This window comes from Oncorhynchus masou, chromosome 5, assembly GCF_036934945.1.
Source record: "Oncorhynchus masou masou isolate Uvic2021 chromosome 5, UVic_Omas_1.1, whole genome shotgun sequence".
NCBI lineage: Eukaryota > Metazoa > Chordata > Actinopteri > Salmoniformes > Salmonidae > Oncorhynchus > Oncorhynchus masou.
The window spans coordinates 92,262,999-92,289,088 of record NC_088216.1 but is presented as its reverse complement, the minus strand read 5'-3'; the positions used below and the strand labels follow the sequence as shown (position 1 = coordinate 92,289,088).

Sequence of the window (26,090 nt, the reverse complement as noted above, 5' to 3'; positions counted from 1 at the left end):
GTGTTACGGTACAGAGTCAGTGTGGAGACTATATACAGGGGGTACCGGTACAGAGTCAATGTGGAGGCTATATACAGGGGGTACCAGTACAGAGTCAATGTGGAGGCTATATACAGGGTGTTATGGTACAGAGTCAATGTGGAGGCTATATACAGGGTGTTACGGTACAGAGTCAATGTGGAGGGTATATACAGGGGGTACCGGTACAGAGTCAGTGTGGAGGCTATATACAGGGTGTTATGGTACAGAGTCAATGTGGAGGCTATATACAGGGGGTACCAGTACAGAGTCAATGTGGAGGTTATGTACAGGGGGTACCAGTACAGAGTCAATGTGGAGGCTATATACAGGGGGTACCAGTACAGAGTCAATGTGGAGGTTATATACAGGGGGTACCAGTACAGAGTCAATGTGGAGGTTATATACAGGAGGTACCGGTACAGAGTTAATGTGGAGGCTATATACAGGGGGTACCGGTACAGAGTCAATGTGGAGGCTATATACAGGGGGTACCAGTACAGAGTCAATGTGGAGGTTATATACAGGGTGTTATGGTACAGAGTCAATGTGGAGGCTATATACAGGGTGTTACGGTACAGAGTCAATGTGGAGGCTATATACAGGGTGTTACGGTACAGAGTCAATGTGGAGGTTATATACAGGAGGTACCGGTACAGAGTCAATGTGGAGGCTATATACAGGGTGTTACGGTACAGAGTCATTGTGGAGACTATATACAGGAGGTACCAGTACAGAGTCAATGTGGAGGCTATATACAGGGGTACCGGTACAGAGTCAATGTGGAGGCTATATACAGGAGGTACCGGTACAGAGTCAATGTAGAGGTTATATACAGGGGTACCGGTACCGAGTCAATGTGCAGAGGTGCAGGTTAGAGGTAATTACTACATCTAGGTCGGAGTGAAGTGACTATGCGTAGATAATAAACAGTGAGTAGCAGCAGTGTAAAAAACAAAATGGAGGGGGTGAATGTAAAAAATCTGGTGGCCATTTGATTAATTGCTCAGCAATCTTATGGCTTGGACTTAGAAGCTGTTAAGGAGCCGTTTGGTCCTAGACTTGGGGCTTCGGTACCGCTTGCAGCAAGCCTAAGGCACGTTCACGCAGATGAGCAGGGACCCTGGGCATCTTCCTTTTGGTGTTTATCAGTCAGTAGAAAGTAGAAAGGCCTCTTGAGTGTCTTCATAACAGTTTTCATAAGTGTGACCTTAATTGTCTACCGTCTGTAAGCTGTTAGTGTCTTAATGACCGTTCCACAGGTGCATGTTCATTCATTGTTTATGGTTCATTGAACAAACATGGGAAACAATGTTTATACCCTTTACAATGAAGATCTGTATGGTTATTTGGATTTTTTTGAATTTTTCTTTGAAAGACAGTCCTGAAAAAGGGACGTTTCTTTTTTTGCTGAGTTTATGTCACAGTGGGGACTGCGTTGTCAAAGTACTTATTAATGAATCCGGTGAAGGATGTGGTACCCTCCTCAATGTTATCGGATGATTCCCAGAACATATTCCAGTCTGTGCTAGCGAAACAGTCCTGTAGCTCAACGCAAAGCAAAGAGAGGCAGAGAAAGTAGATTGAACCCTGGACAGGTGGGAAGGGGTAAGGCATGGGGTAGGTGGGGTAAAGGTTAGAGAGCACAGCTCTACCTGAGGTCTGTTCATCGGGGTGCAATATTACTCAACTTTCTGATTGCGTAGACAACAGAAATGATACAAATGTGCAGAACGGAAATTATTTTCTGTCGTATAGAATTGGGAATCATTTCATTTCCATTAGAAAATAATGGGATAAATCCCTGATTTGACTAACACACAGAGATAATACCTGTATTCCCTACATAGTGCACAACTATTGACCAGAGCCCATACAGTATGGTGGCAATGTGATCAGTAGAAGGCAATCTGGCCATATTACAACAGAGAGACAAAGCGTAGAAACGTAAACAGAGTTATCCGGCCAGCCGAGAAGAGTTCAAACACAGAGAGAAAAAAAGAGAACTAGTGATTGTAACTGTGCCAGGCCTTTTGAACATAATCATCTGTGAACAACGCCAAGCAGACGTTTAATGACAGTGCAGAGAGCATCATGAAGAACAAGGAACACACCAGGCAGGTCCGAGATACTGTTGTGAAGAAGTTAAAAGCCGGATTTGGATACAAAAAGATTTCCCAAGCTTTAAACATCCCAAGGAGCACTGTGCAAGCGATAATATTGAAATGGAAGGAGTATCAGACCACTGCAAATCTACCAAGACCTGGCCGTCCCTCTAAACTTTCAGCTCATACAAGGAGAAGACTGATCAGAGATGCAGCCAAGAGGCCCATGATCACTCTGGATGAACTGCAGAGATCTACAGCTGAGGTGGGAGACTCTGTCCATAGGACAACAATCAGTCGAATATTGCACAAATCTGGCCTTTATGGAAGAGTGGCAAGAAGAGAGCCATTTCTTAAAGATATCCTTAAAAAGTGTCGTTTAAAGTTTGCCACAAGCCACCTGGGAGACACACCAAACATGTGGAAGAAGGTGCTCTGGTCAGATGAAACCAAAATGTAACTTTATGTTTGGCGTAAAAAACGTTATGTTTGACGTAAAGCAACACAGCTCATCACCCTGACCACACCATCCCCACTGTCAAACATGGTGGTGGCAGCATCATGGTTTGGGCCTGCTTTTCTTCAGCAGGGACAGGGAAGATGGTTAACATTGATGGGAAGATGGATGGAGCCGAATACAGGACCATTCTGGAAGAAAACCTGATGGAGTCTGCAAAAGACCTGAGACTGGGACGGAGATTTGTCTTCCAACAAGACAATGATCCAAAACATAAAGCAAAATCTACAATGGAATGGTTCAAAAATAAACATATCCAGGTGTTAGAATGGCCAAGTCAAAGTCCAGACCTGAATCCAATCGAGAATCTGTGGAAAGAACTGAAAACTGCTGTTCCCCAAAGCTCTCCATCCAACCTCACTGAGCTCGAGCTGTTTTGCAAGGAGGAATGGGAAAAAATTTCAGTATCTCGATGTGCAAAACTGATAGAGACATACCCCAAGCGACTTACAGCTGTAATCGCAGCAAAAGGTGGCGCTACAAAGTATTAACTTAAGGGGGCTGAATAATTTTGCACGCCCAATTTTTCAGTTTTTGATTAGTTAAAAAAGTTTGAAATATCCAATAAATGTCGTTCCACTTCATGATTGTGTCCCACTTGTTGTTGATTCTTCACAAAAAAATACAGTTTTATATCTTTATGTTTGAAGCCTGAAATGTGGCAAAAGGTCGCAAAGATCAAGGGGGCCGAATACTTTCGCAAGGCACTGTATATACAGGGTGTTACGGTACAGAGTCAATGTGGAGGCTATATACAGGGGGTACCAGTACAGAGTCAATGTGGAGGCTATATACAGGGTGTTATGGTACAGAGTCAATGTGGAGGCTATATACAGGGTGTTACGGTACAGAGTCAATGTGGAGGTTATATACAGGGTGTTACGGTACAGAGTCAGTGTGGAGACTATATACAGGGGGTACCAGTACAGAGTCAATGTGGAGGCTATATACAGGGTGTTACGGTACAGAGTCAATGTGGAGGTTATATACAGGGTGTTACGGTACAGAGTCAGTGTGGAGACTATATACAGGGGGTACCAGTACAGAGTCAATGTGGAGGCTATATACAGGGTGTTACGGTACAGAGTCAATGTGGAGGTTATATACAGGGAGTACCGGTACAGAGTCAATGTGGAGGCTATATACAGGGGGTACCAGTACAGAGTCAATGTGGAGGCGATATACAGGGGGTACCAGTACAGAGTCAATGTGGAGGCTATATACAGGGTGTTATGGTACAGAGTCAATGTGGAGGCTATATACAGGGTGTTACGGTACAGAGTCAATGTGGAGGTTATATACAGGGTGTTATGGTACAGAGTCAATGTGGAGACTATATACAGGGGGTACCAGTACAGAGTCAATGTGGAGGCTATATACAGGGTGTTATGGTACAGAGTCAATGTGGAGGCTATATACAGGGGTACCAGTACAGAGTCAATGTGGAGGTTATGTACAGGGGTACCAGTACAGAGTCAATGTGGAGGCTATATACAGGGGGTACCAGTACAGAGTCAATGTGGAGGTTATATACAGGGGGTACCAGTACAGAGTCAATGTGGAGGTTATATACAGGAGGTACCGGTACAGAGTTAATGTGGAGGCTATATACAGGGGATACCGGTACAGAGTCAATAGACATACAGGAAACGGACCAGCACCACTAGAGGCACAGGAAACGGACCGGCACCACTAGAGGAACAGGAAACGGACCAGCACCACTAGAGGAACAGGAAACGGACCAGCACCACTAGAGGAACAGGAAACGGACCAGCACCACTAGAGGAACGGGAAACGGACCAGCACCACTAGAGGAACAGAAAACGGACCAGCACCACTAGAGGAACAGGAAACGGACCAGCACCACTAGAGGAACAGGAAACGGACCAGCACCACTAGAGGAACAGGAAATGGACCAGCACCACAAGGGGAACAGGAAACGGACCAGCACCACTAGAGGAACAGGAAACGGACCAGCACCACAAGGGGAACAGGAAACGGACCAGCACCACTAGAGGAACAGGAAACGGACCAGCACCACTAGAGGAACAGGAAACGGACCAGCACCACGAGGGGAACAGGAAACGGACCAGCACCACGAGGGGAACAGGAAACGGACCAGCACCACTAGGGGAACAGGAAACGGACCAGCACCACTAGAGGAACAGGAAACGGACCAGCACCACTAGAGGAACAGGAAACGGACCAGCACCACTAGAGGAACAGGAAACGGACCAGCACCACGAGGGGAACAGGAAACGGACCAGCACCACTATAGGAACAGGAAACGGACCAGCACCACTAGAGGAACAGGAAACGGACCAGCACCACTAGGGGAACAGGAAACGGACCAGCACCACGAGGGGAACAGGAAACGGACCAGCACCACTATAGGAACAGGAAACGGACCAGCACCACTAGAGGAACAGGAAACGGACCAGCACCACTAGGGGAACAGGAAACGGACCAGCACCACTAGAGGAACAGGAAACGGACCAGCACCACGAGGGGAACAGGAAACGGACCAGCACCACTAGAGGAACAGGAAACGGACCAGCACCACTAGAGGAACAGGAACGGACCAGCACCACTAGAGGAACAGGAAACGGACCAGCACCACTAGAGGAACAGGAAACGGACCAGCACCACGAGGGGAACAGGAAACGGACCAGCACCACTAGAGGAACAGGAAACGGACCAGCACCACTAGAGGAACAGGAAACGGACCAGCACCACTAGAGGACCAGGAAACGGACCAGCACCACTAGAGGAACAGGAAACGGACCAGCACCACTAGAGGAACAGGGAACGGACCAGCACCACTAGAGGAACAGGAAACGGACCAGCACCACTAGAGGAACAGGAAACGGACCAGCACCACTAGAGGAACAGGAAACGGACCAGCACCACTAGAGGAACAGGAAACGGACCAGCACCACGAGGGGAACAGGAAACGGACCAGCACCACTAGAGGAACAGGAAACGGACCAGCACCACGAGGGGAACAGGAAACGGACCAGCACCACTAGAGGAACAGGAAACGGACCAGCACCACGAGGGGAACAGGAAACGGACCAGCACCACTAGAGGAACAGGAAACGGACCAGCACCACTAGAGGAACAGGAAACGGACCAGCACCACTAGAGGAACAGGAAATGGACCAGCACCACTAGTGGAACAGGAAACGGACCAGCACCACTAGAGGAACAGGAAACGGACCAGCACCACGAGGGGAACAGGAAACGCATCACAAGCAAAGGAAAAGGAACGCAGAGGAAGACTGAAACCAAACCTGAAAGACCTAATAGTTGTAGAAAGAAAAATGTGATGTACCTTTGAACCTCTCCAGCAGGTGGCGTCCCACGTACCAACAGGCCGTCTCAAAGTTGGGGAACGGAGTCAGACAGTTGACCTTCAGACGCTTCTCCACCTCATATGCTCTGTGGAGGAAAACACACTTTAAATTATTTTTTAAAGGGATAGTTCACCTAAAATGGCATATTGGTTTCCTTACCCTGTAAGCAGTCTATGGACAAGATATGCCAGCAATCCTATATTTGGTTTAGGTTCTCTGGCACGGTTTCCACATGCTAACATTTTAGCATTTGTAGCACAAATCCCATTCAAGTCATGGGACCAATATGAGCATTTCTTCATGGGCGTTAATTAAAAACATAGGCCAAATCAGGAAGTGCAGTTGACCTTAAAAGCTACAGTCTAAGCTACAGGAGGTCCTCGTTGATACTGATGATGTGCTCACCTCATCTGCATCTCAACACTCAGGTTGTGGACAAAGTGTCCAGAAAAGGCCAGAGTGTCCACTGGAGTCAGAACTGCGTTGATCCAACCTGGAAACAGACACAGTATACACACATTCTACACTTCTATTCTCAATGTGACAACATCAGAACAGGTCTGATTCTATTCCCAATGTGACAACAGGTCTGATTCTATTCCCAATGTGACAACATCAGAACAGGTCTGATTCTATTCCCAATGTGACAACAGGTCTGATTCTAGTCCCAATGTGACAACATAAGAACAGGTCTGATTCTAGTCCCAATGTGACAACATCAGAACAGGTCTGATTCTATTCCCAATGTGACAACATCAGAACAGGTCTGATTCTATTCTCAATGTGACAACATCAGAACAGGTCTGATTCTATTCTCAATGTGACAACATCAGAACAGGTCTGATTCAATTCCCAATGTGACAACAGGTCTAATTCTATTCCCAATGTGACAACACAAGAACAGGTCTGATTCTATTCCCAATGTGACAACATCAGAACAGGTCTGATTCTAGTCCCAATGTGACAACATAGGAACAGGTCTGATTCTATTCCCAATGTGACAACAACAGAACAGGTCTGATTCTATTCCCAATGTGACAACAGTTCTGATTATATTCCCAATGTGATAACATAAGAACAGGTCTGATTCTATTCCCAATGTGACAACATCAGAACAGGTCTGATTCTATTCCCAATGTGACAACAGGTCTGATTCTATTCCCAATGTGACAACAGGTCCGATTCTATTCCCAATGTGACAACATCAGAACAGGTCTGATTCTATTCTCAATGTGACAACATCAGAACAGGTCTGATTCTATTCCCAATGTGACAACAGGTCTGATTCTATTCCCAATGTGACAACAGGTCTGATTCTATTCCCAATGTGACAACATAAGAACAGGTCTGATTCTATTCCCAATGTGACAACAGGTCTGATTCTAGTCCCAATGTGACAACATCAGAACAGGTCTGATGTTATTCCCAATGTGACAACAGGTCTGATTCTATTCCCAATGTGACAACATCAGAACAGGTCTGATTCTATTCCCAATGTGACAACAGGTCTGATTCTATTCCCAATGTGACAACAGGTCTGATTCTATTCCCAATGTGACAACATAAGAACAGGTCTGATTCTATTCCCAATGTGACAACAGGTCTGATTCTAGTCCCAATGTGACAACATCAGAACAGGTCTGATTCTATTCTCAATGTGACAACATCAGAACAGGTCTGATTCAATTCCCAATGTGACAACAGGTCTGATTCTATTCCCAATGTGACAACAGGTCCGATTCTATTCCCAATGTGACAACATCAGAACAGGTCTGATTCTATTCTCAATGTGACAACATCAGAACAGGTCTGATTCTATTCCCAATGTGACAACAGGTCTGATTCTAGTCCCAATGTGACAACATCAGAACAGGTCTGATTCTATTCTCAATGTGACAACATCAGAACAGGTCTGATTCTATTCCCAATGTGACAACAGGTCTGATTCTATTCCCAATGTGACAACAGGTCCGATTCTATTCCCAATGTGACAACATCAGAACAGGTCTGATTCTATTCTCAATGTGACAACATCAGAACAGGTCTGATTCTATTCCCAATGTGACAACAGGTCTGATTCTATTCCCAATGTGACAACATAAGAACAGGTCTGATTCTATTCCCAATGTGACAACAGGTCTGATTCTAGTCCCAATGTGACAACATCAGAACAGGTCTGATGTTATTCCCAATGTGACAACAGGTCTGATTCTAGTCCCAATGTGACAACATCAGAACAGGTCTGATTCTAGTCCCAATGTGACAACATCAGAACAGGCCTGATTCTAGTCCCAATGTGACAACATCAGAACAGGTCTGATTCTAGTCCCAATGTGACAACATCAGAACAGGCCTGATTCTAGTCCCAATGTGACAACATCAGAACAGGTCTGATTCTAGTCCCAATGTGACAACATCAGAACAGGTCTGATTCTAGTCCCAATGTGACAACATCAGAACAGTTCTGATTCTAGTCCCAATGTGAATGTGGTGACAACATAATAATAGGTGTGATTTGTGAGAATAACTAATCTAGCCCTGAACAGATTTCTGATTCTGATGTGATGGTTTGAAGATTTCTTGTCCCTGATTCAGAGTGCACTAACCTGATGGTATGAATAGGGTCTGTCCCTACTTCAGAGTGCACTAACCTGATGGTATGAATAGGATCTGTCCCTACTTCAGAGTGCACTAACCTGATGGTCCCTACTTCAGAGTACACTAACCTGATGGTATGAATAGGATCTGTCCCTACTTCAGAGTGCACTAACCTGATGGTCCCTACTTCAGAGTGCACTAACCTGATGGTATGAATAGTGTCTGTCCCTACTTCAGAGTGCATTAACCTAATGGTCCCTACTTCAGAGTACACTAACCTGATGGTATGAATAGGATCTGTCCCTACTTCAGAGTGCACTAACCTGATGGTCCCTACTTCAGAGTACACTAACCTGATGGTATGAATAGGGTCTGTCCCTACTTCAGAGTACACTAACCTGATGGTCCCTGCTTCAGAGTACACTAACCTGATGGTATGAATAGGGTCTGTCCCTACTTCAGAGTGCACTAACCTGATAGTCCCTACTTCAGAGTACACTAACCTGATGGTATGAAAAGCGTCTGTCCCTACTTCAGAGTGCACTAACCTGATGGTATGAATAGGGTCTGTCCCTACTTCAGAGTGCACTAACCTGATAGTCCCTACTTCAGAGTACACTAACCTGATGGTATGAAAAGCGTCTGTCCCTACTTCAGAGTGCACTAACCTGATGGTATGAATAGGGTCTGTCCCTACTTCAGAGTGCACTAACCTGATAGTCCCTACTTCAGAGTGCACTAACCTGATGGTATGAAAAGCGTCTGTCCCTACTTCAGAGTGCACTAACCTGATGGTCCCTACTTCAGAGTGCACTAACCTGATGGTATGAATAGAGTCTGTCCCTACTTCAGAGTGCACTAACCTGATGGTCCCTACTTCAGAGTGCACTAACCTGATGGTATGAATAGGGTCTGTCCCTACTTCAGAGTGCACTAACCTGATGGTATGAATAGGGTCTGTCCCTGCTTCAGAGTACACTTGTAACACTTGTCCACCTGGTCAGCGAAGAACATCTCAGTGTGATTGGCTGAGGACCTCCAGCGCTCGTACAACGATAGGTTGGCTGACGTGGGCTTGATCAGGAAGAAGATCTTCTCTCCTGGAAACAACAACAACATCAAGACAGAACAAGAGCTCCTTTCAACAGCAGGCCTGTATTCACAAAGCATTTCAGAGTAGCAGTGCTGATCTAGGACCCTGTTCATGTAATCTTATTCATTGTGATCTAAAAGGCAACACTGATCCTAGATCAGCACCCCAACTCGGAGACATTTTGTGAATACATGTCCACGACTCGTTCCTATTCATTCTACGGCTAATTTCATTCTTGCTATGTTTTCTAATATACCTCGAGAATTCTTCCTTGAGAAGTGCATTGGAAAAGGTGTACCTTTCAAGTAGAACCCGGTATGAGGGAGGACAATGACCCCATTGTCCAACAGGACAATGACAGGACAATGACCCTAAGCACACAACAAGACAACGCAGGAGTGGCTTCGGGACAAGTCTCTGAATGTCCGTTGTGGTCCAGCCAGAGCCCAGACTTGAACCCGATCAAACAGTGACGCTCCCCATCCAACCTGACAGAGCTTAAGAGGATCTGCAGAGAAGAATGGGAGAAACTCCCCAAATACAGGTGTGCCAAGCTTGTAGCGTCATACCCTAGAAGAATCACGGCTGTAATCACTGCCAAAGGTGCTTCAACAAAGTACTGAGAGAAGGGTCTGAATACTTATGTAAATTTGATAATTCAGTTTGTCTAAAAATTTGTTTTTGCACTATAGATTCAATGGTTGTAAAGATGGAGGTCTCTCCATAATAAAGAGATGCTCTGCTTTTTTGACATCACACTCCACAAAGCAAGTCCTGCTCTAGTTTTATCGTATCTTGATTATTGTCCAGTCATATGGTCAAGTCCTGCTAAGAAAGACTGCCGCTGGCCCAGAACAGAGCGCCACGTCTTGCTCTTCATTGTAATCAGAGGACTAATATAAATATTATGCATACCAGTCTCTCATTGGCTAAGAGTAGAAGAAAGACTGACTGTGACACTTCTTGTCTTTATAAGAACATTTAATGTGTTGGAAATTCCAAATTATTTGCATAGTCAACTTACACACAGTACTGACACACATGTTGACACACATGTATGTTGTGTGTATGTACTGACATGTATATTGTGTGTATGCACTGACATGTATATTGTGTGTATGTACTGACATGTATATTGTGTGTATGCACTGACATGTATGTTGTGTGTATGCACTGACATGTATGTTGTGTGTATGCACTGACATGTATGTTGTGTGTATGCACTGACATGTATATTGTGTGTATGTACTGACATGTATATTGTGTGTATGCACTGACATGTATATTGTGTGTATGTACTGACATGTATATTGTGTGTATGCACTGACATGTATATTGTGTGTATGCACTGACATGTATATTGTGTGTATGCACTGACATGTATATTGTGTGTATGCACTGACATGTATGTTGTGTGTATGTACTGACATGTATATGTAACTGAGAAATGCACACACACACACACACACACACACTACATGTTAATGTACACTACATGTTAATGTATGTCAATTGTAAAGTATTTAGACTGTAATGTATTTTTAATTATGTATCAGACCCCCAGCTAAAACTAAAACTAGCTGTCACCATTGGCGTCGGCTAATGGGGGGGATCCTAATAAATGACATTAAAACCTTGAGTATGTTGTACCAGACATTACAGTACCTTAATAAAGTTAATTCATCAATAAGGTTATTAACTGTGTCATACCTTGAGTACGTGGTACCATACGGACGCCCCTCCACACTCGATGTGGAAGTCAGTGTAGCTGTCTTTAACACCGATCAGACAGTACTTAGTGACTTTAGGTTTCCCCAGGAGAGCATCGTCTGGCCAGTAGTTCTCCACCCACGACAACCTCCGCACAATCTGAGGGCTCTCCACTATACTGTCCATTCTGAGAGACAGAGAAATAAACACTATTCAAATCATGCCACTACAATACCATAAAAAAACATACCATAAATACATAGGGGTTAATATTAACATTATAATATCATTATCATCTTAATGGTGTTTAATAATAATGACATTAAAATACTGTTTAGTATGATCTGTATCAGAGAAAGTCAGGAGAAGTGTTGTGCTGCACAATGTGTATCATGAGAACACGTGTCTGTGTACCTCTTAGGTGTGTGCCTACCGTTTGTCAGAGAACTCCAGGTTAATAATGTTTAACACTTTCTTCCTGTTGGTGCTGTAGTAGTAATCTACAAAGTCCTTGAGCTTCATCTTACTGTCAGTCTGCTTGGTCACATCTATCACATCCACACCCACATCTGGACCTGGGAGTGATGAATACAAACAGTTAAATGCACCTTAATTAAACATTAAAGACACAAGAAAATCAATAGTGAGCAGGTCTTTAAATGGCAGTGAGTTGATGAGATGTGTTGCTAACTTGTCTGCTCAGTATAAAGGAGAAGTAGCACATGTGTGGCTAACTAGGCTGCTCAGTATAAAGCAGTAGAAGTAGCAGATGTGTTGCTAACTAGGCTGCTCAGTATAAAGCAGTAGAAGTAGCAGATGTGTTGCTAACTAGGCTGCTCAGTATAAAGCAGTAGAAGTAGCAGATGTGTTGCTAACTAGGCTGCTCAGTATAAAGGAGAAGTAGCAGATGTGTTGCTAACTAGGCTGCTCAGTATAAAGCAGTAGATGTAGCAGATGTGTTTCTAACTAGGCTGCTCAGTATAAAGGAGAAGTAGCAGATGTGTTGCTAACTAGGCTGCTCAGTATAAAGGAGAAGTAGCAGATGTGTTGCTAACTAGGCTGCTCAGTATAAAGGAGAAGTAGCAGATGTGTTGCAAACAAGGCTGCTCAGTATAAAAGAGAAGTAGCAGATGTGTTGCTAACTAGGCTGCTCAGTATAAAGCAGTAGAAGTAGCAGATGTGTTGCTAACTAGGCTGCTCAGTATAAAGGAGAAGTAGCAGATGTGTTCCTAACTAGGCTGCTCAGTATAAAGGAGAAGTAGCAGATGTGTTGCTAACTAGGCTGCTCAGTATAAAGGAGAAGTAGCAGATGTGTTCCTAACTAGGCTGATCAGTATAAAGGAGAAGTAGCAGATGTTTTGCTAACTAGGCTGCTCAGTATAAAGGAGAAGTAGCAGATGTGTTGCAAACAAGGCTGCTCAGTATAAAAGAGAAGTAGCAGATGTGTTGCTAACTAGGCTGCTCAATATAAAGGAGAAGTAGCATATGTGATGCTAACTAGGCTGCTCAGTATAAAGGAGAAGTAGCAGATGTGTTGCTAACTAGACTGCTCAGTATAAAGGAGAAGTAGCGGATGTGTTGCTAACTAGGCTGCTCAGTATAAAGGAGAAGTAGCAGATGTGTTGCTAACTAGGCTGCTCAGTATAAAGGAGAAGTAGCAGATGTGTTGCTAACTAGGCTGCTCAGTATAAAGCAGTAGAAGTAGCGGATGTGTTGCTAACTAGGCTGCTCAGTATAAAGGAGTGGAAGTAGCAGATGTGTTGCTAACTAGGCTGCTCAGTATAAAGCAGTGGAAGTAGCAGATGTGTTGCTAACTAGGCTGCTCAGTATAAAGCAGTGGAAGTAGCAGATGTGTGGCTAACTAGGCTGCTCAGTATAAAGGAGAAGTAGCAGATGTGTTCTTAACTAGGCTGCTCAGTATAAAGCAGTAGAATTAGCAGATGTGTTGCTAACTAGGCTGCTCAGTATAAAGGAGAAGTAGCAGATGTGTTGCTAACTAGGCTGCTCAGTGTAAAGCAGTAGAATTAGCAGATGTGTTGCTAACTAGGCTGCTCAGTATAAAGTAGAAGTAGCAGATGTGTTGTTAACTAGGCTGCTCAGTATAAAGGAGAAGTAGCAGATGTGTTGCTAACTAGGCTGCTCAGTATAAAGGAGAAGTAGCAGATGTGTTGCTAACAAGGCTGCTCAGTATAAAAGAGAAGTAGCAGATGTGTTGCTAACTAGGCTGCTCAATATAAAGGAGAAGTAGTATATGTGATGCTAACTAGACTGCTCAGTATAAAGGAGAAGTAGCAGATGTGTTGCTAACTAGGCTGCTCAGTATAAAGCAGTAGAAGTAGCGGATGTGTTGCTAACTAGGCTGCTCAGTATAAAGTAGAAGTAGCAGATATGTTGCTAACTAGGCTGCTCAGTATAAAGGAGAAGTAGCAGATGTGTTGCTAACTCGGCTGCTCAGTATAAAGCAGTAGATGTAGCAGATGTGTTCCTAACTAGGCTGCTCAGTATAAAGGAGAAGTAGCAGATGTGTTGCTAACTAGGCTGCTCAGTATAAAGGAGAAGTAGCAGATGTGTTGCTAACTAGGCTGCTCAGTATAAAGGAGAAGTAGCAGATGTGTTGCAAACAAGGCTGCTCAGTATAAAAGAGAAGTAGCAGATGTGTTGCTAACTAGGCTGCTCAGTATAAAGCAGTAGAAGTAGCAGATGTGTTGCTAACTAGGCTGCTCAGTATAAAGCAGTAGAATTAGCAGATGTGTTGCTAACTAGGCTGCTCAGTATAAAGCAGTAGAAGTAGCAGATGTGTTGCTAACTAGGCTGCTCAGTATAAAGGAGAAGTAGCAGATGTGTTCCTAACTAGGCTGCTCAGTATAAAGGAGAAGTAGCAGATGTGTTGCTAACTAGGCTGCTCAGTATAAAGGAGAAGTAGCAGATGTGTTCCTAACTAGGCTGATCAGTATAAAGGAGAAGTAGCAGATGTTTTGCTAACTAGGCTGCTCAGTATAAAGGAGAAGTAGCAGATGTGTTGCAAACAAGGCTGCTCAGTATAAAAGAGAAGTAGCAGATGTGTTGCTAACTAGGCTGCTCAATATAAAGGAGAAGTAGCATATGTGATGCTAACTAGGCTGCTCAGTATAAAGGAGAAGTAGCAGATGTGTTGCTAACTAGACTGCTCAGTATAAAGGAGAAGTAGCGGATGTGTTGCTAACTAGGCTGCTCAGTATAAAGGAGAAGTAGCAGATGTGTTGCTAACTAGGCTGCTCAGTATAAAGGAGAAGTAGCAGATGTGTTGCTAACTAGGCTGCTCAGTATAAAGCAGTAGAAGTAGCGGATGTGTTGCTAACTAGGCTGCTCAGTATAAAGGAGTGGAAGTAGCAGATGTGTTGCTAACTAGGCTGCTCAGTATAAAGCAGTGGAAGTAGCAGATGTGTTGCTAACTAGGCTGCTCAGTATAAAGGAGAAGTAGCAGATGTGTTGCTAACTAGGCTGCTCAGTATAAAGCAGTGGAAGTAGCAGATGTGTTGCTAACTAGGCTGCTCAGTATAAAGGAGAAGTAGCAGATGTGTTCTTAACTAGGCTGCTCAGTATAAAGCAGTAGAATTAGCAGTTGTGTTGCTAACTAGGCTGCTCAGTATAAAGGAGAAGTAGCAGATGTGTTGCTAACTAGGCTGCTCAGTGTAAAGCAGTAGAATTAGCAGATGTGTTGCTAACTAGGCTGCTCAGTATAAAGTAGAAGTAGCAGATGTGTTGTTAACTAGGCTGCTCAGTATAAAGGAGAAGTAGCAGATGTGTTGCTAACTAGGCTGCTCAGTATAAAGGAGAAGTAGCAGATGTGTTGCTAACAAGGCTGCTCAGTATAAAAGAGAAGTAGCAGATGTGTTGCTAACTAGGCTGCTCAATATAAAGGAGAAGTAGTATATGTGATGCTAACTAGACTGCTCAGTATAAAGGAGAAGTAGCAGATGTGTTGCTAACTAGGCTGCTCAGTATAAAGCAGTAGAAGTAGCGGATGTGTTGCTAACTAGGCTGCTCAGTATAAAGTAGAAGTAGCAGATATGTTGCTAACTAGGCTGCTCAGTATAAAGGAGAAGTAGCAGATGTGTTGCTAACTAGGCTGCTCAGTATAAAGCAGTAGAAGTAGCGGATGTGTTGCTAACTAGGCTGCTCAGTATAAAGGAGAAGTAGCAGATGTGTTGCTAACTAGGCTGCTCAGTATAAAGGAGGAGCAGCAGATGTGTTGCTAACTAGGCTGCTCAGTATAAAGGAGAAGTAGCAGATGTGTTGCTAACTAGGCTGCTCAGTGTAAAGCAGTAGAATTAGCAGATGTGTTGCTAACTAGGCTGCTCAGTATAAAGCAGTGGAAGTAGCAGATGTGTTGCTAACTAGGCTGCTCAGTATAAAGGAGAAGTAGCAGATGTGTTCCTCACTAGGCTGCTCAGTATAAAGGAGAAGTAGCAGATGTGTTGCTAACTAGGCTGCTCAGTATAAAGCAGTAGAAGTAGCAGATGTGTTGCTAACTAGGCTGCTCAGTATAAAGGAGAAGTAGCAGATGTGTTGCTAACTCGGCTGCTCAGTATAAAGCAGTAGATGTAGCAGATGTGTTCCTAACTAGGCTGCTCAGTATAAAGGAGAAGTAGCAGATGTGTTGCTAACTAGGCTGCTCAGTATAAAGGAGAAGTAGCAGATGTGTTGCTAACTAGGCTGCTCAGTATAAAGGAGAAGTAGCAGATGTGTTGCAAACAAGGCTGCTCAGTATAAAAGAGAAGTAGCAGATGTGTTGCTAACTAGGCTGCTCAGTATAAAGCAGTAGAAGTAGCAGATGTGTTGCTAACTAGGCTGCTCAGTATAAAGGAGAAGTAGCAGATGTGTTCCTAACTAGGCTGCTCAGTATAAAGGAGAAGAAGCAGATGTGTTGCTAACTAGGCTGCTCAGTATAAAGGAGAAGTAGCAGATGTGTTCCTAACTAGGCTGCTCAGTATAAAGGAGTAGCAGATGTGTTGCTAACTAGGCTGCTCAGTATAAAGGAGAAGTAGCAGATGTGTTGCAAACAAGGCTGCTCAGTATAAAAGAGAAGTAGCAGATGTGTTGCTAACTAGGCTGCTCAATATAAAGGAGAAGTAGCATATGTGATGCTAACTAGGCTGCTCAGTATAAAGGAGAAGTAGCAGATGTGTTGCTAACAAGGCTGCTCAGTATAAAGGAGAAGTAGCAGATGTGTTGCTAACTAGGCTGCTCAGTATAAAGGAGAAGTAGCAGATGTGTTGCTAACTAGGCTGCTCAGTATAAAGCAGTAGAAGTAGCGGATGTGTTGCTAACTAGGCTGCTCAGTATAAAGGAGTGGAAGTAGCAGATGTGTTGCTAACTAGGCTGCTCAGTATAAAGCAGTGGAAGTAGCAGATGTGTTGCTAACTAGGCTGCTCAGTATAAAGCAGTGGAAGTAGCAGATGTGTTGCTAACTAGGCTGCTCAGTATAAAGGAGAAGTAGCAGATGTGTTCTTAACTAGGCTGCTCAGTATAAAGCAGTAGAATTAGCAGATGTGTTGCTAACTAGGCTGCTCAGTATAAAGCAGTGGAAGTAGCAGATGTGTTGCTAACTAGGCTGCTCAGTATAAAGGAGAAGTAGCAGATGTGTTGCTAACTAGGCTGCTCAGTATAAAGCAGTGGAAGTAGCAGATGTGTTGCTAACTAGGCTGCTCAGTATAAAGGAGAAGTAGCAGATGTGTTCTTAACTAGGCTGCTCAGTATAAAGCAGTAGAATTAGCAGATGTGTTGCTAACTAGGCTGCTCAGTATAAAGGAGAAGTAGCAGATGTGTTGCTAACTAGGCTGCTCAGTGTAAAGCAGTAGAATTAGCAGATGTGTTGCTAACTAGGCTGCTCAGTATAAAGTAGAAGTAGCAGATGTGTTGTTAACTAGGCTGCTCAGTATAAAGGAGAAGTAGCAGATGTGTTGCTAACTAGGCTGCTCAGTATAAAGGAGAAGTAGCAGATGTGTTGCTAACAAGGCTGCTCAGTATAAAAGAGAAGTAGCAGATGTGTTGCTAACTAGGCTGCTCAATATAAAGGAGAAGTAGTATATGTGATGCTAACTAGACTGCTCAGTATAAAGGAGAAGTAGCAGATGTGTTGCTAACTAGGCTGCTCAGTATAAAGCAGTAGAAGTAGCGGATGTGTTGCTAACTAGGCTGCTCAGTATAAAGTAGAAGTAGCAGATATGTTGCTAACTAGGCTGCTCAGTATAAAGGAGAAGTAGCAGATGTGTTGCTAACTAGGCTGCTCAGTATAAAGCAGTAGAAGTAGCGGATGTGTTGCTAACTAGGCTGCTCAGTATAAAGGAGAAGTAGCAGATGTGTTGCTAACTAGGCTGCTCAGTATAAAGGAGGAGTAGCAGATGTGTTGCTAACTAGGCTGCTCAGTATAAAGGAGAAGTAGCAGATGTGTTGCTAACTAGGCTGCTCAGTGTAAAGCAGTAGAATTAGCAGATGTGTTGCTAACTAGGCTGCTCAGTATAAAGCAGTGGAAGTAGCAGATGTGTTGCTAACTAGGCTGCTCAGTATAAAGGAGAAGTAGCAGATGTGTTCCTCACTAGGCTGCTCAGTATAAAGGAGAAGTAGCAGATGTGTTGCTAACTAGGCTGCTCAGTATAAAGGAGGAGTAGCACATGTGTTGCTAACTAGGCTGCTCAGTATAAAGCAGTAGAAGTATCAGATGTGTTGCTAACTAGGCTGCTCAGTATAAAGCAGTAGAAGTAGCAGATGTGTTGCTAACTAGGCTGCTCAGTATAAAGCAGTAGAAGTAGCGGATGTGTTGCTAACTAGGCTGCTCAGTATAAAGGAGAAGTAGAAGATGTGTTGCTAACTAGGCTGCTCAGTATAAAGGAGAAGAAGCAGATGTGTTCCTAACTAGGCTGCTCAGTATAAAAGAGAAGTAGCAGATGTGTTGCTAACTAGGCTGCTCAATATAAAGGAGAAGTAGCAGATGTGATGCTAACTAGACTGCTCAGTATAAAGGAGAAGTAGCAGATGTGTTGCTAACTAGGCTGCTCAGTATAAAGCAGTAGAAGTAGCAGATGTGTTCCAAACTAGGCTGCTGAGTATAAAGCAGTAGAATTAGCAGATGTGTTGCTAACTAGGCTGCTCAGTATAAAGCAGTAGAAGTAGCAGATGTGTTCCTAACTAGGCTGCTCAGTATAAAGCAGAAGTAGCAGATGTGTTGCTAACAAGGCTGCTCAATATAAAAGAGAATTAGCAGATGTGTTGCTAAGTAGGCTGCTCAGTATAAAGCAGTAGAAGTAGCAGCTGTGTTACTCACTAGGCTGCTCAGTATAAAGAGAAGTAGCAGATAAGCTGCTAACTAGGCTGCTCAGTATAAAGCAGTAGAAGTAGCGGATGTGTTGCTAACTAGGCTGCTCAGTATAAAGTAGAAGTAGCAGATATGTTGCTAACTAGGCTGCTCAGTATAAAGGAGAAGTAGCAGATGTGTTGCTAACTAGGCTGCTCAGTATAAAGCAGTAGAAGTAGCGGATGTGTTGCTAACTAGGCTGCTCAGTATAAAGGAGAAGTAGCAGATGTGTTGCTAACTAGGCTGCTCAGTATAAAGCAGTGGAAGTAGCAGATGTGTTGCTAACTAGGCTGCTCAGTATAAAGCAGTAGAAGTATCAGATGTGTTGCTAACTAGGCTGCTCAGTATAAAGCAGTAGAAGTAGCAGATGTGTTGCTAACTAGGCTGCTCAGTATAAAGCAGTAGAAGTAGCGGATGTGTTGCTAACTAGGCTGCTCAGTATAAAGGAGAAGTAGAAGATGTGTTGCTAACTAGGCTGCTCAGTATAAAGGAGAAGAAGCAGATGTGTTCCTAACTAGGCTGCTCAGTATAAAAGAGAAGTAGCAGATGTGTTGCTAACTAGGCTGCTCAATATAAAGGAGAAGTAGCAGATGTGATGCTAACTAGACTGCTCAGTATAAAGGAGAAGTAGCAGATGTGTTGCTAACTAGGCTGCTCAGTATAAAGCAGTAGAAGTAGCAGATGTGTTCCAAACTAGGCTGCTGAGTATAAAGCAGTAGAATTAGCAGATGTGTTGCTAACTAGGCTGCTCAGTATAAAGCAGTAGAAGTAGCAGATGTGTTCCTAACTAGGCTGCTCAGTATAAAGCAGAAGTAGCAGATGTGTTGCTAACAAGGCTGCTCAATATAAAAGAGAATTAGCAGATGTGTTGCTAAGTAGGCTGCTCAGTATAAAGCAGTAGAAGTAGCAGCTGTGTTACTCACTAGGCTGCTCAGTATAAAAGAGAAGTAGCAGATAAGCTGCTAACTAGGCTGCTCAGTATAAAGCAGTAGAAGTAGCGGATGTGTTGCTAACTAGGCTGCTCAGTATAAAGTAGAAGTAGCAGATATGTTGCTAACTAGGCTGCTCAGTATAAAGGAGAAGTAGCAGATGTGTTGCTAACTAGGCTGCTCAGTATAAAGCAGTAGAAGTAGCGGATGTGTTGCTAACTAGGCTGCTCAGTATAAAGGAGAAGTAGCAGATGTGTTGCTAACTAGGCTGCTCAGTATAAAGCAGTGGAAGTAGCAGATGTGTTGCTAACTAGGCTGCTCAGTATAAAGCAGTGGAAGTAGCAGATGTGTTGCTAACTAGGCTGCTCAGTATAAAGGAGAAGTAGCAGATGTGTTGCTAACTAGGCTGCTCAGTATAAAGCAGTGGAAGTAGCAGATGTGTTGCTAACTAGGCTGCTCAGTATAAAGGAGAAGTAGCAGATGTGTTCCTCACTAGGCTGCTCAGTATAAAGGAGAAGTAGCAGATGTGTTGCTAACTAGACTGCTCAGTATAAAGGAGGAGTAGCAGATGTGTTGCTAACTAGGCTGCTCAGTATAAAGGAGAAGTAGCAGATATGTTGCTAACTAGGCTGCTCAGTATAAAGGAGAAGTAGCAGATGTGTTGCTAACTAGGCTGCTCAGTATAAAGGAGAAGTAGCAGATGTGTTGCTAACTAGGCTGCTCAGTATAAAGTAGAGGTAGCAGATGTGTTGCTAACTAGGCTGCTCAGTATAAAGGAGGAGTAACAGATGTGTTGCTAACTAGGCTGCTCAGTAGAAAGGAGAAGTAGCAGATGTGTTGCTAACTAGGCTGCTCAGTATAAAGGAGGAGTAGCAGATGTGTTGCTAACTAGGCTGCTCAGTATAAAGCAGTAGAAGTATCAGATGTGTTGCTAACTAGGCTGCTCAGTATAAAGCAGTAGAAGTAGCAGATGTGTTGCTAACTAGGCTGCTCAGTATAAAGCAGTAGAAGTAGCGGATGTGTTGCTAACTAGGCTGCTCAGTATAAAGGAGAAGTAGAAGATGTGTTGCTAACTAGGCTGCTCAGTATAAAGGAGAAGTAGCAGATGTGTTGCTAACTAGGCTGCTCAGTATAAAAGAGAAGTAGCAGATGTGTTGCTAACTAGGCTGCTCAATATAAAGGAGAAGTAGCAGATGTGATGCTAACTAGACTGCTCAGTATAAAGGAGAAGTAGCAGATGTGTTGCTAACTAGGCTGCTCAGTATAAAGCAGTAGAAGTAGCAGATGTGTTCCAAACTAGGCTGCTGAGTATAAAGCAGTAGAATTAGCAGATGTGTTGCTAACTAGGCTGCTCAGTATAAAGCAGTGGAAGTAGCAGATGTGTTCCTAACTAGGCTGCTCAGTATAAAGCAGAAGTAGCAGATGTGTTGCTAACAAGGCTGCTCAATATAAAAGAGAATTAGCAGATGTGTTGCTAAGTAGGCTGCTCAGTATAAAGCAGTAGAAGTAGCAGCTGTGGGTCCTGTGTGGCTCAGTTGGTAGAGCATGGCGCTTGCAACGCCAAGCGTCGTGGGTTCGATTCCCGCTGGGGCCACCCATATGTAAAAAAGTAGTGGCCCCAGCCGACTTGTAAGTCGCTTTGGACAAAAGCGTCTGCTAAATGGGATATATTACTCACTAGGCTGCTCAGTATAAAAGAGAAGTAGCAGATAAGCTGCTAACTAGGCTGCTCAGTATAAAGCAGTAGAAGTAGCGGATGTGTTGCTAACTAGGCTGCTCAGTATAAAGTAGAAGTAGCAGATATGTTGCTAACTAGGCTGCTCAGTATAAAGGAGAAGTAGCAGATGTGTTGCTAACTAGGCTGCTCAGTATAAAGCAGTAGAAGTAGCGGATGTGTTGCTAACTAGGCTGCTCAGTATAAAGGAGAAGTAGCAGATGTGTTGCTAACTAGGCTGCTCAGTATAAAGCAGTGGAAGTAGCAGATGTGTTGCTAACTAGGCTGCTCAGTATAAAGCAGTGGAAGTAGCAGATGTGTTGCTAACTAGGCTGCTCAGTATAAAGGAGAAGTAGCAGATGTGTTGCTAACTAGGCTGCTCAGTATAAAGCAGTGGAAGTAGCAGATGTGTTGCTAACTAGGCTGCTCAGTATAAAGGAGAAGTAGCAGATGTGTTCCTCACTAGGCTGCTCAGTATAAAGGAGAAGTAGCAGATGTGTTGCTAACTAGGCTGCTCAGTATAAAGGAGGAGTAGCAGATGTGTTGCTAACTGGGCTGCTCAGTATAAAGGAGAAGTAGCAGATGTGTTGCTAATTAGGCTGCTCAGTATAAAGGAGAAGTAGCAGATGTGTTGCTAACTAGGCTGCTCAGTATAAAGTAGAAGTAGCAGATGTGTTGCTAACTAGGCTGCTCAGTATAAAGGAGGAGTAGCAGATCTGTTGCTAACTAGGCTGCTCAGTAGAAAGGAGAAGTAGCAGATGTGTTGCTAACTAGGCTGCTCAGTATAAAGGAGGAGTAGCAGATGTGTTGCTAACTAGGCTGCTCAGTATAAAGCAGTAGAAGTATCAGATGTGTTGCTAACTAGGCTGCTCAGTATAAAGCAGTAGAAGTAGCAGATGTGTTGCTAACTAGGCTGCTCAGTATAAAGCAGTAGAAGTAGCGGATGTGTTGCTAACTAGGCTGCTCAGTATAAAGGAGAAGTAGCAGATGTGTTGCTAACTAGGCTGCTCAGTATAAAAGAGAAGTAGCAGATGTGTTGCTAACTAGGCTGCTCAATATAAAGGAGAAGTAGCAGATGTGATGCTAACTAGACTGCTCAGTATAAAGGAGAAGTAGCAGATGTGTTGCTAACTAGGCTGCTCAGTATAAAGCAGTAGAAGTAGCAGATGTGTTCCAAACTAGGCTGCTGAGTATAAAGCAGTAAAATTAGCAGATGTGTTGCTAACTAGGCTGCTCAGTATAAAGCAGTGGAAGTAGCAGATGTGTTCCAAACTAGGCTGCTGAGTATAAAGCAGAAGAATTAGCAGATGTGTTCCTAACTAGGCTGCTCAGTATAAAGGAGAAGTAGCAGATGTGTTGCTAACTAGGCTGCTCAGTATAAAGGAGGAGTAGCAGATGTGTTCCTCACTAGGCTGCTCAGTATAAAGGAGAAGTAGCAGATGTGTTGCTAACAAGGCTGCTCAGTATAAAGGAGAAGTAGCAGATGTGTTGCTAACTAGGCTGCTCAGTATAAAGGAGGAGTAGCAGATGTGTTGCTAACTAGGCTGCTCAGTATAAAGGAGAAGTAGCAGATGTGTTGCTAACTAGGCTGCTCAGTATAAAGGAGAAGTAGCAGATGTGTTGCTAACTAGGCTGCTCAGTATAAAGGAGAATTAGCAGATGTGTTGCTAACTAGGCTGCTCAGTATAAAGGAGAAGTAGCAGATGTGTTGCTAACTAGGCTGCTCAGTATAAAGGAGAATTAGCAGATGTGTTGCTAACTAGGCTGCTCAGTATAAAGGAGAAGTAGTAGCAGATGTGTTGCTAACTAGGCTGCTCAGTATAAAGGAGAAGTAGCAGATGTGTTGCTAACTAGGCTGCTCAGTATAAAGCAGTAGAAGTAGCAGATGTGTTGCTAACTAGGCTGCTCAGTATAAAGCAGTAGAGGTAGAAGATGTGTTGCTAACTAGGCTGCTCAGTATAAAGCAGTAGTAGTAGCAGATGTGTTGCTAACTAGGCTGCTCAGTATAAAGGAGAAGTAGTAGCAGATGTGTTGCTAACTAGGCTGTTCAGTATAAAAGTGAAGTAGCAGATGTGTTGCTAACTAGGCTGCTCAGTATAAAGCAGTAGAAGTAGCAGATGTGTTGCTAACTAGGCTGCTCAGTATAAAGGAGAAGTAGTAGCAGATGTGTTGCTAACTAGGCTGTTCAGTATAAAAGTGAAGTAGCAGATGTGTTGCTAACTAGGCTGCTCAGTATAAAGGAGAAGTAGTAGCAGATGTGTTGCTAACTAGGCTGCTCAGTATAAAGGAGAAGTAGCAGATGTGTTCCTAACTAGGCTGCTCAGTATAAAGCAGTAGAAGTAGCAGATGTGTTGCTAACTAGGCTGCTCAGTATAAAGCAGTAGAGGTAGAAGATGTGTTGCTAACTAGGCTGCTCAGTATAAAGCAGTAGTAGTAGCAGATGTGTTGCTAACTAGGCTGCTCAGTATAAAGGAGAAGTAGTAGCAGATGTGTTGCTAACTAGGCTGTTCAGTATAAAAGTGAAGTAGCAGATGTGTTGCTAACTAGGCTGCTCAGTATAAAGCAGTAGAAGTAGCAGATGTGTTGCTAACTAGGCTGCTCAGTATAAAGGAGAAGTAGTAGCAGATGTGTTGCTAACTAGGCTGTTCAGTATAAAAGTGAAGTAGCAGATGTGTTGCTAACTAGGCTGCTCAGTATAAAGCAGTAGAAGTAGCAGATGTGTTGCTAACTAGGCTGCTCAGTATAAAGGAGAAGTAGTAGCAGATGTGTTGCTAACTAGGCTGCTCAGTATAAAGGAGAAGTAGTAGCAGATGTGTTGCTAACTAGGCTGCTCAGTATAAAGGAGAAGTAGCAGATGTGTTCCTAACTAGGCTGCTCAGTATAAAGCAGTAGAAGTAGCAGATGTGTTGCTAACTAGGCTGCTCAGTATAAAGCAGTAGAGGTAGAAGATGTGTTGCTAACTAGGCTGCTCAGTATAAAGCAGTAGTAGTAGCAGATGTGTTGCTAACTAGGCTGCTCAGTATAAAGGAGAAGTAGCAGATGTGTTGCTAACTAGGCTGCTCAGTATAAAGCAGTAGAGGTAGAAGATGTGTTGCTAACTAGGCTGCTCAGTATAAAGCAGTAGTAGTAGCAGATGTGTTTCTAACTAGGCTGCTCAGTATAAAGGAGAAGTAGCAGATGTGTTGCTAACTAGGCTGCTCAGTATAAAGGAGAAGTAGCAGATGTGTTCCTAACTAGGCTGCTCAGTATAAAGGAGAAGTAGCAGATGTGTTGCTAACTAGGCTGCTCAGTATAAAGGAGAAGTAGCAGATGTGTTGCTAACTAGGCTGCTCAGTATAAAGGAGAAGTAGCAGATGTGTTCCTAACTAGGCTGCTCAGTATAAAGGAGAAGTAGCAGATGTGTTGCTAACTAGGCTGCTCAGTATAAAGGAGAAGTAGCAGATGTGTTGCTAACTAGGCTGCTCAGTATAAAGGAGAAGTCGCAGATGTGTTGCTAACTAGGCTGCTCAGTATAAAGGAGAAGTCGCAGATGTGTTGCTAACTAGGCTGCTCAGTATAAAGGAGAAGTAGCAGATGTGTTGCTAACTAGGCTGCTCAGTATAAAGGAGAAGTAGCAGATGTGTTGCTAACTAGGCTGCTCAGTATAAAGCAGTGGAAGTAGCAGATGTGTTGCTAACTAGGCTGCTCAGTATAAAGGAGAAGTATCAGATGTGTTGCTAACTAGGCTGCTCAGTATAAAGGAGAAGTAGCAGATGTGTTGCTAACTAGGCTGCTCAGTATAAAGGAGAAGTAGCAGATGTGTTGCTAACTAGGCTGCTCAGTATAAAGCAGTGGAAGTAGCAGATGTGTTGCTAACTAGGCTGCTCAGTATAAAGGAGAAGTAGCAGATGTGTTGCTAACTAGGCTGCTCAGTATAAAGGAGAAGTCGCAGATGTGTTGCTAACTAGGCTGCTCAGTATAAAGGAGAAGTCGCAGATGTGTTGCTAACTAGGCTGCTCAGTATAAAGGAGAAGTAGCAGATGTGTTGCTAACTAGACTGCTCAGTATAAAGGAGAAGTATCAGATGTGTTGCTAACTAGGCTGCTCAGTATAAAGGAGAAGTATCAGATGTGTTGCTAACTAGGCTGCTCAGTATAAAGGAGAAGTAGCAGATGTGTTAGTCACAAGCATTAGTGTGTCAGCAGAGATCAAAACTGACAGCGCCGCTCTCTGGTGGACAAATCATATTACTACTTGTTCCTGTCAGCAAAGTTGTAACCTCCAGGGGTGGCCAACCTGGCGATACGAGTATTTGTAATCGTATCTGTAAATTGACAGTTGATATAGGGTGACCACAATTTAAATACACTAATGTGGGACAACAGAATGATTTTTCAGAACATTGTGAGAAATGGGGGCTATGGCAACACATAACTGAGGTGCAGGTAGAATAATCTTTCGCCGAGTGCAAAGTTGGTGATGCAGAAATGAGAGACTACAGGTGCGGCTGTTATATGAAAATTTGGACAAGGAAACATTTCTGGTTGATCTCAGAGAATGTAAAAAAGGAAGGAAATAAAACAGGACTGAGAAGCAACAAATATAGTGACTGAGCAACTAATAAGAATGGAGAGCCGAACACATTTGACATAATGACCTGATATCTATTAGTCTAATACTACTATGTGTAGCTGATATCTATCAGTCTAATACTGCTATGTGTAGCTGATATCTACCA

The 26,090-nt window shown here is 43.5% G+C and overlaps 1 protein-coding gene across 1 annotated transcript in view; it reads right to left on the bottom strand.

The window, feature by feature from the left end:
* The window catches only part of LOC135540448 (lysine-specific demethylase phf2-like), a 226,971-nt gene that overhangs the window by 108,853 nt on the left and 92,028 nt on the right, over positions 1 to 26,090 (bottom strand). Inside the window, exons 5-10 of the mRNA XM_064967078.1 lie at positions 11,831 to 11,972; positions 11,398 to 11,584; position 10,257; positions 9,533 to 9,694; positions 6,402 to 6,489; positions 5,975 to 6,081 (exon numbers count right to left, since the gene is read on the bottom strand). Of these exons, the coding sequence (XP_064823150.1) occupies positions 5,975 to 6,081; positions 6,402 to 6,489; positions 9,533 to 9,694; position 10,257; positions 11,398 to 11,584; positions 11,831 to 11,972 (687 nt within the window). The remainder of the gene's footprint in view (positions 1 to 5,974; positions 6,082 to 6,401; positions 6,490 to 9,532; positions 9,695 to 10,256; positions 10,258 to 11,397; positions 11,585 to 11,830; positions 11,973 to 26,090) is intronic.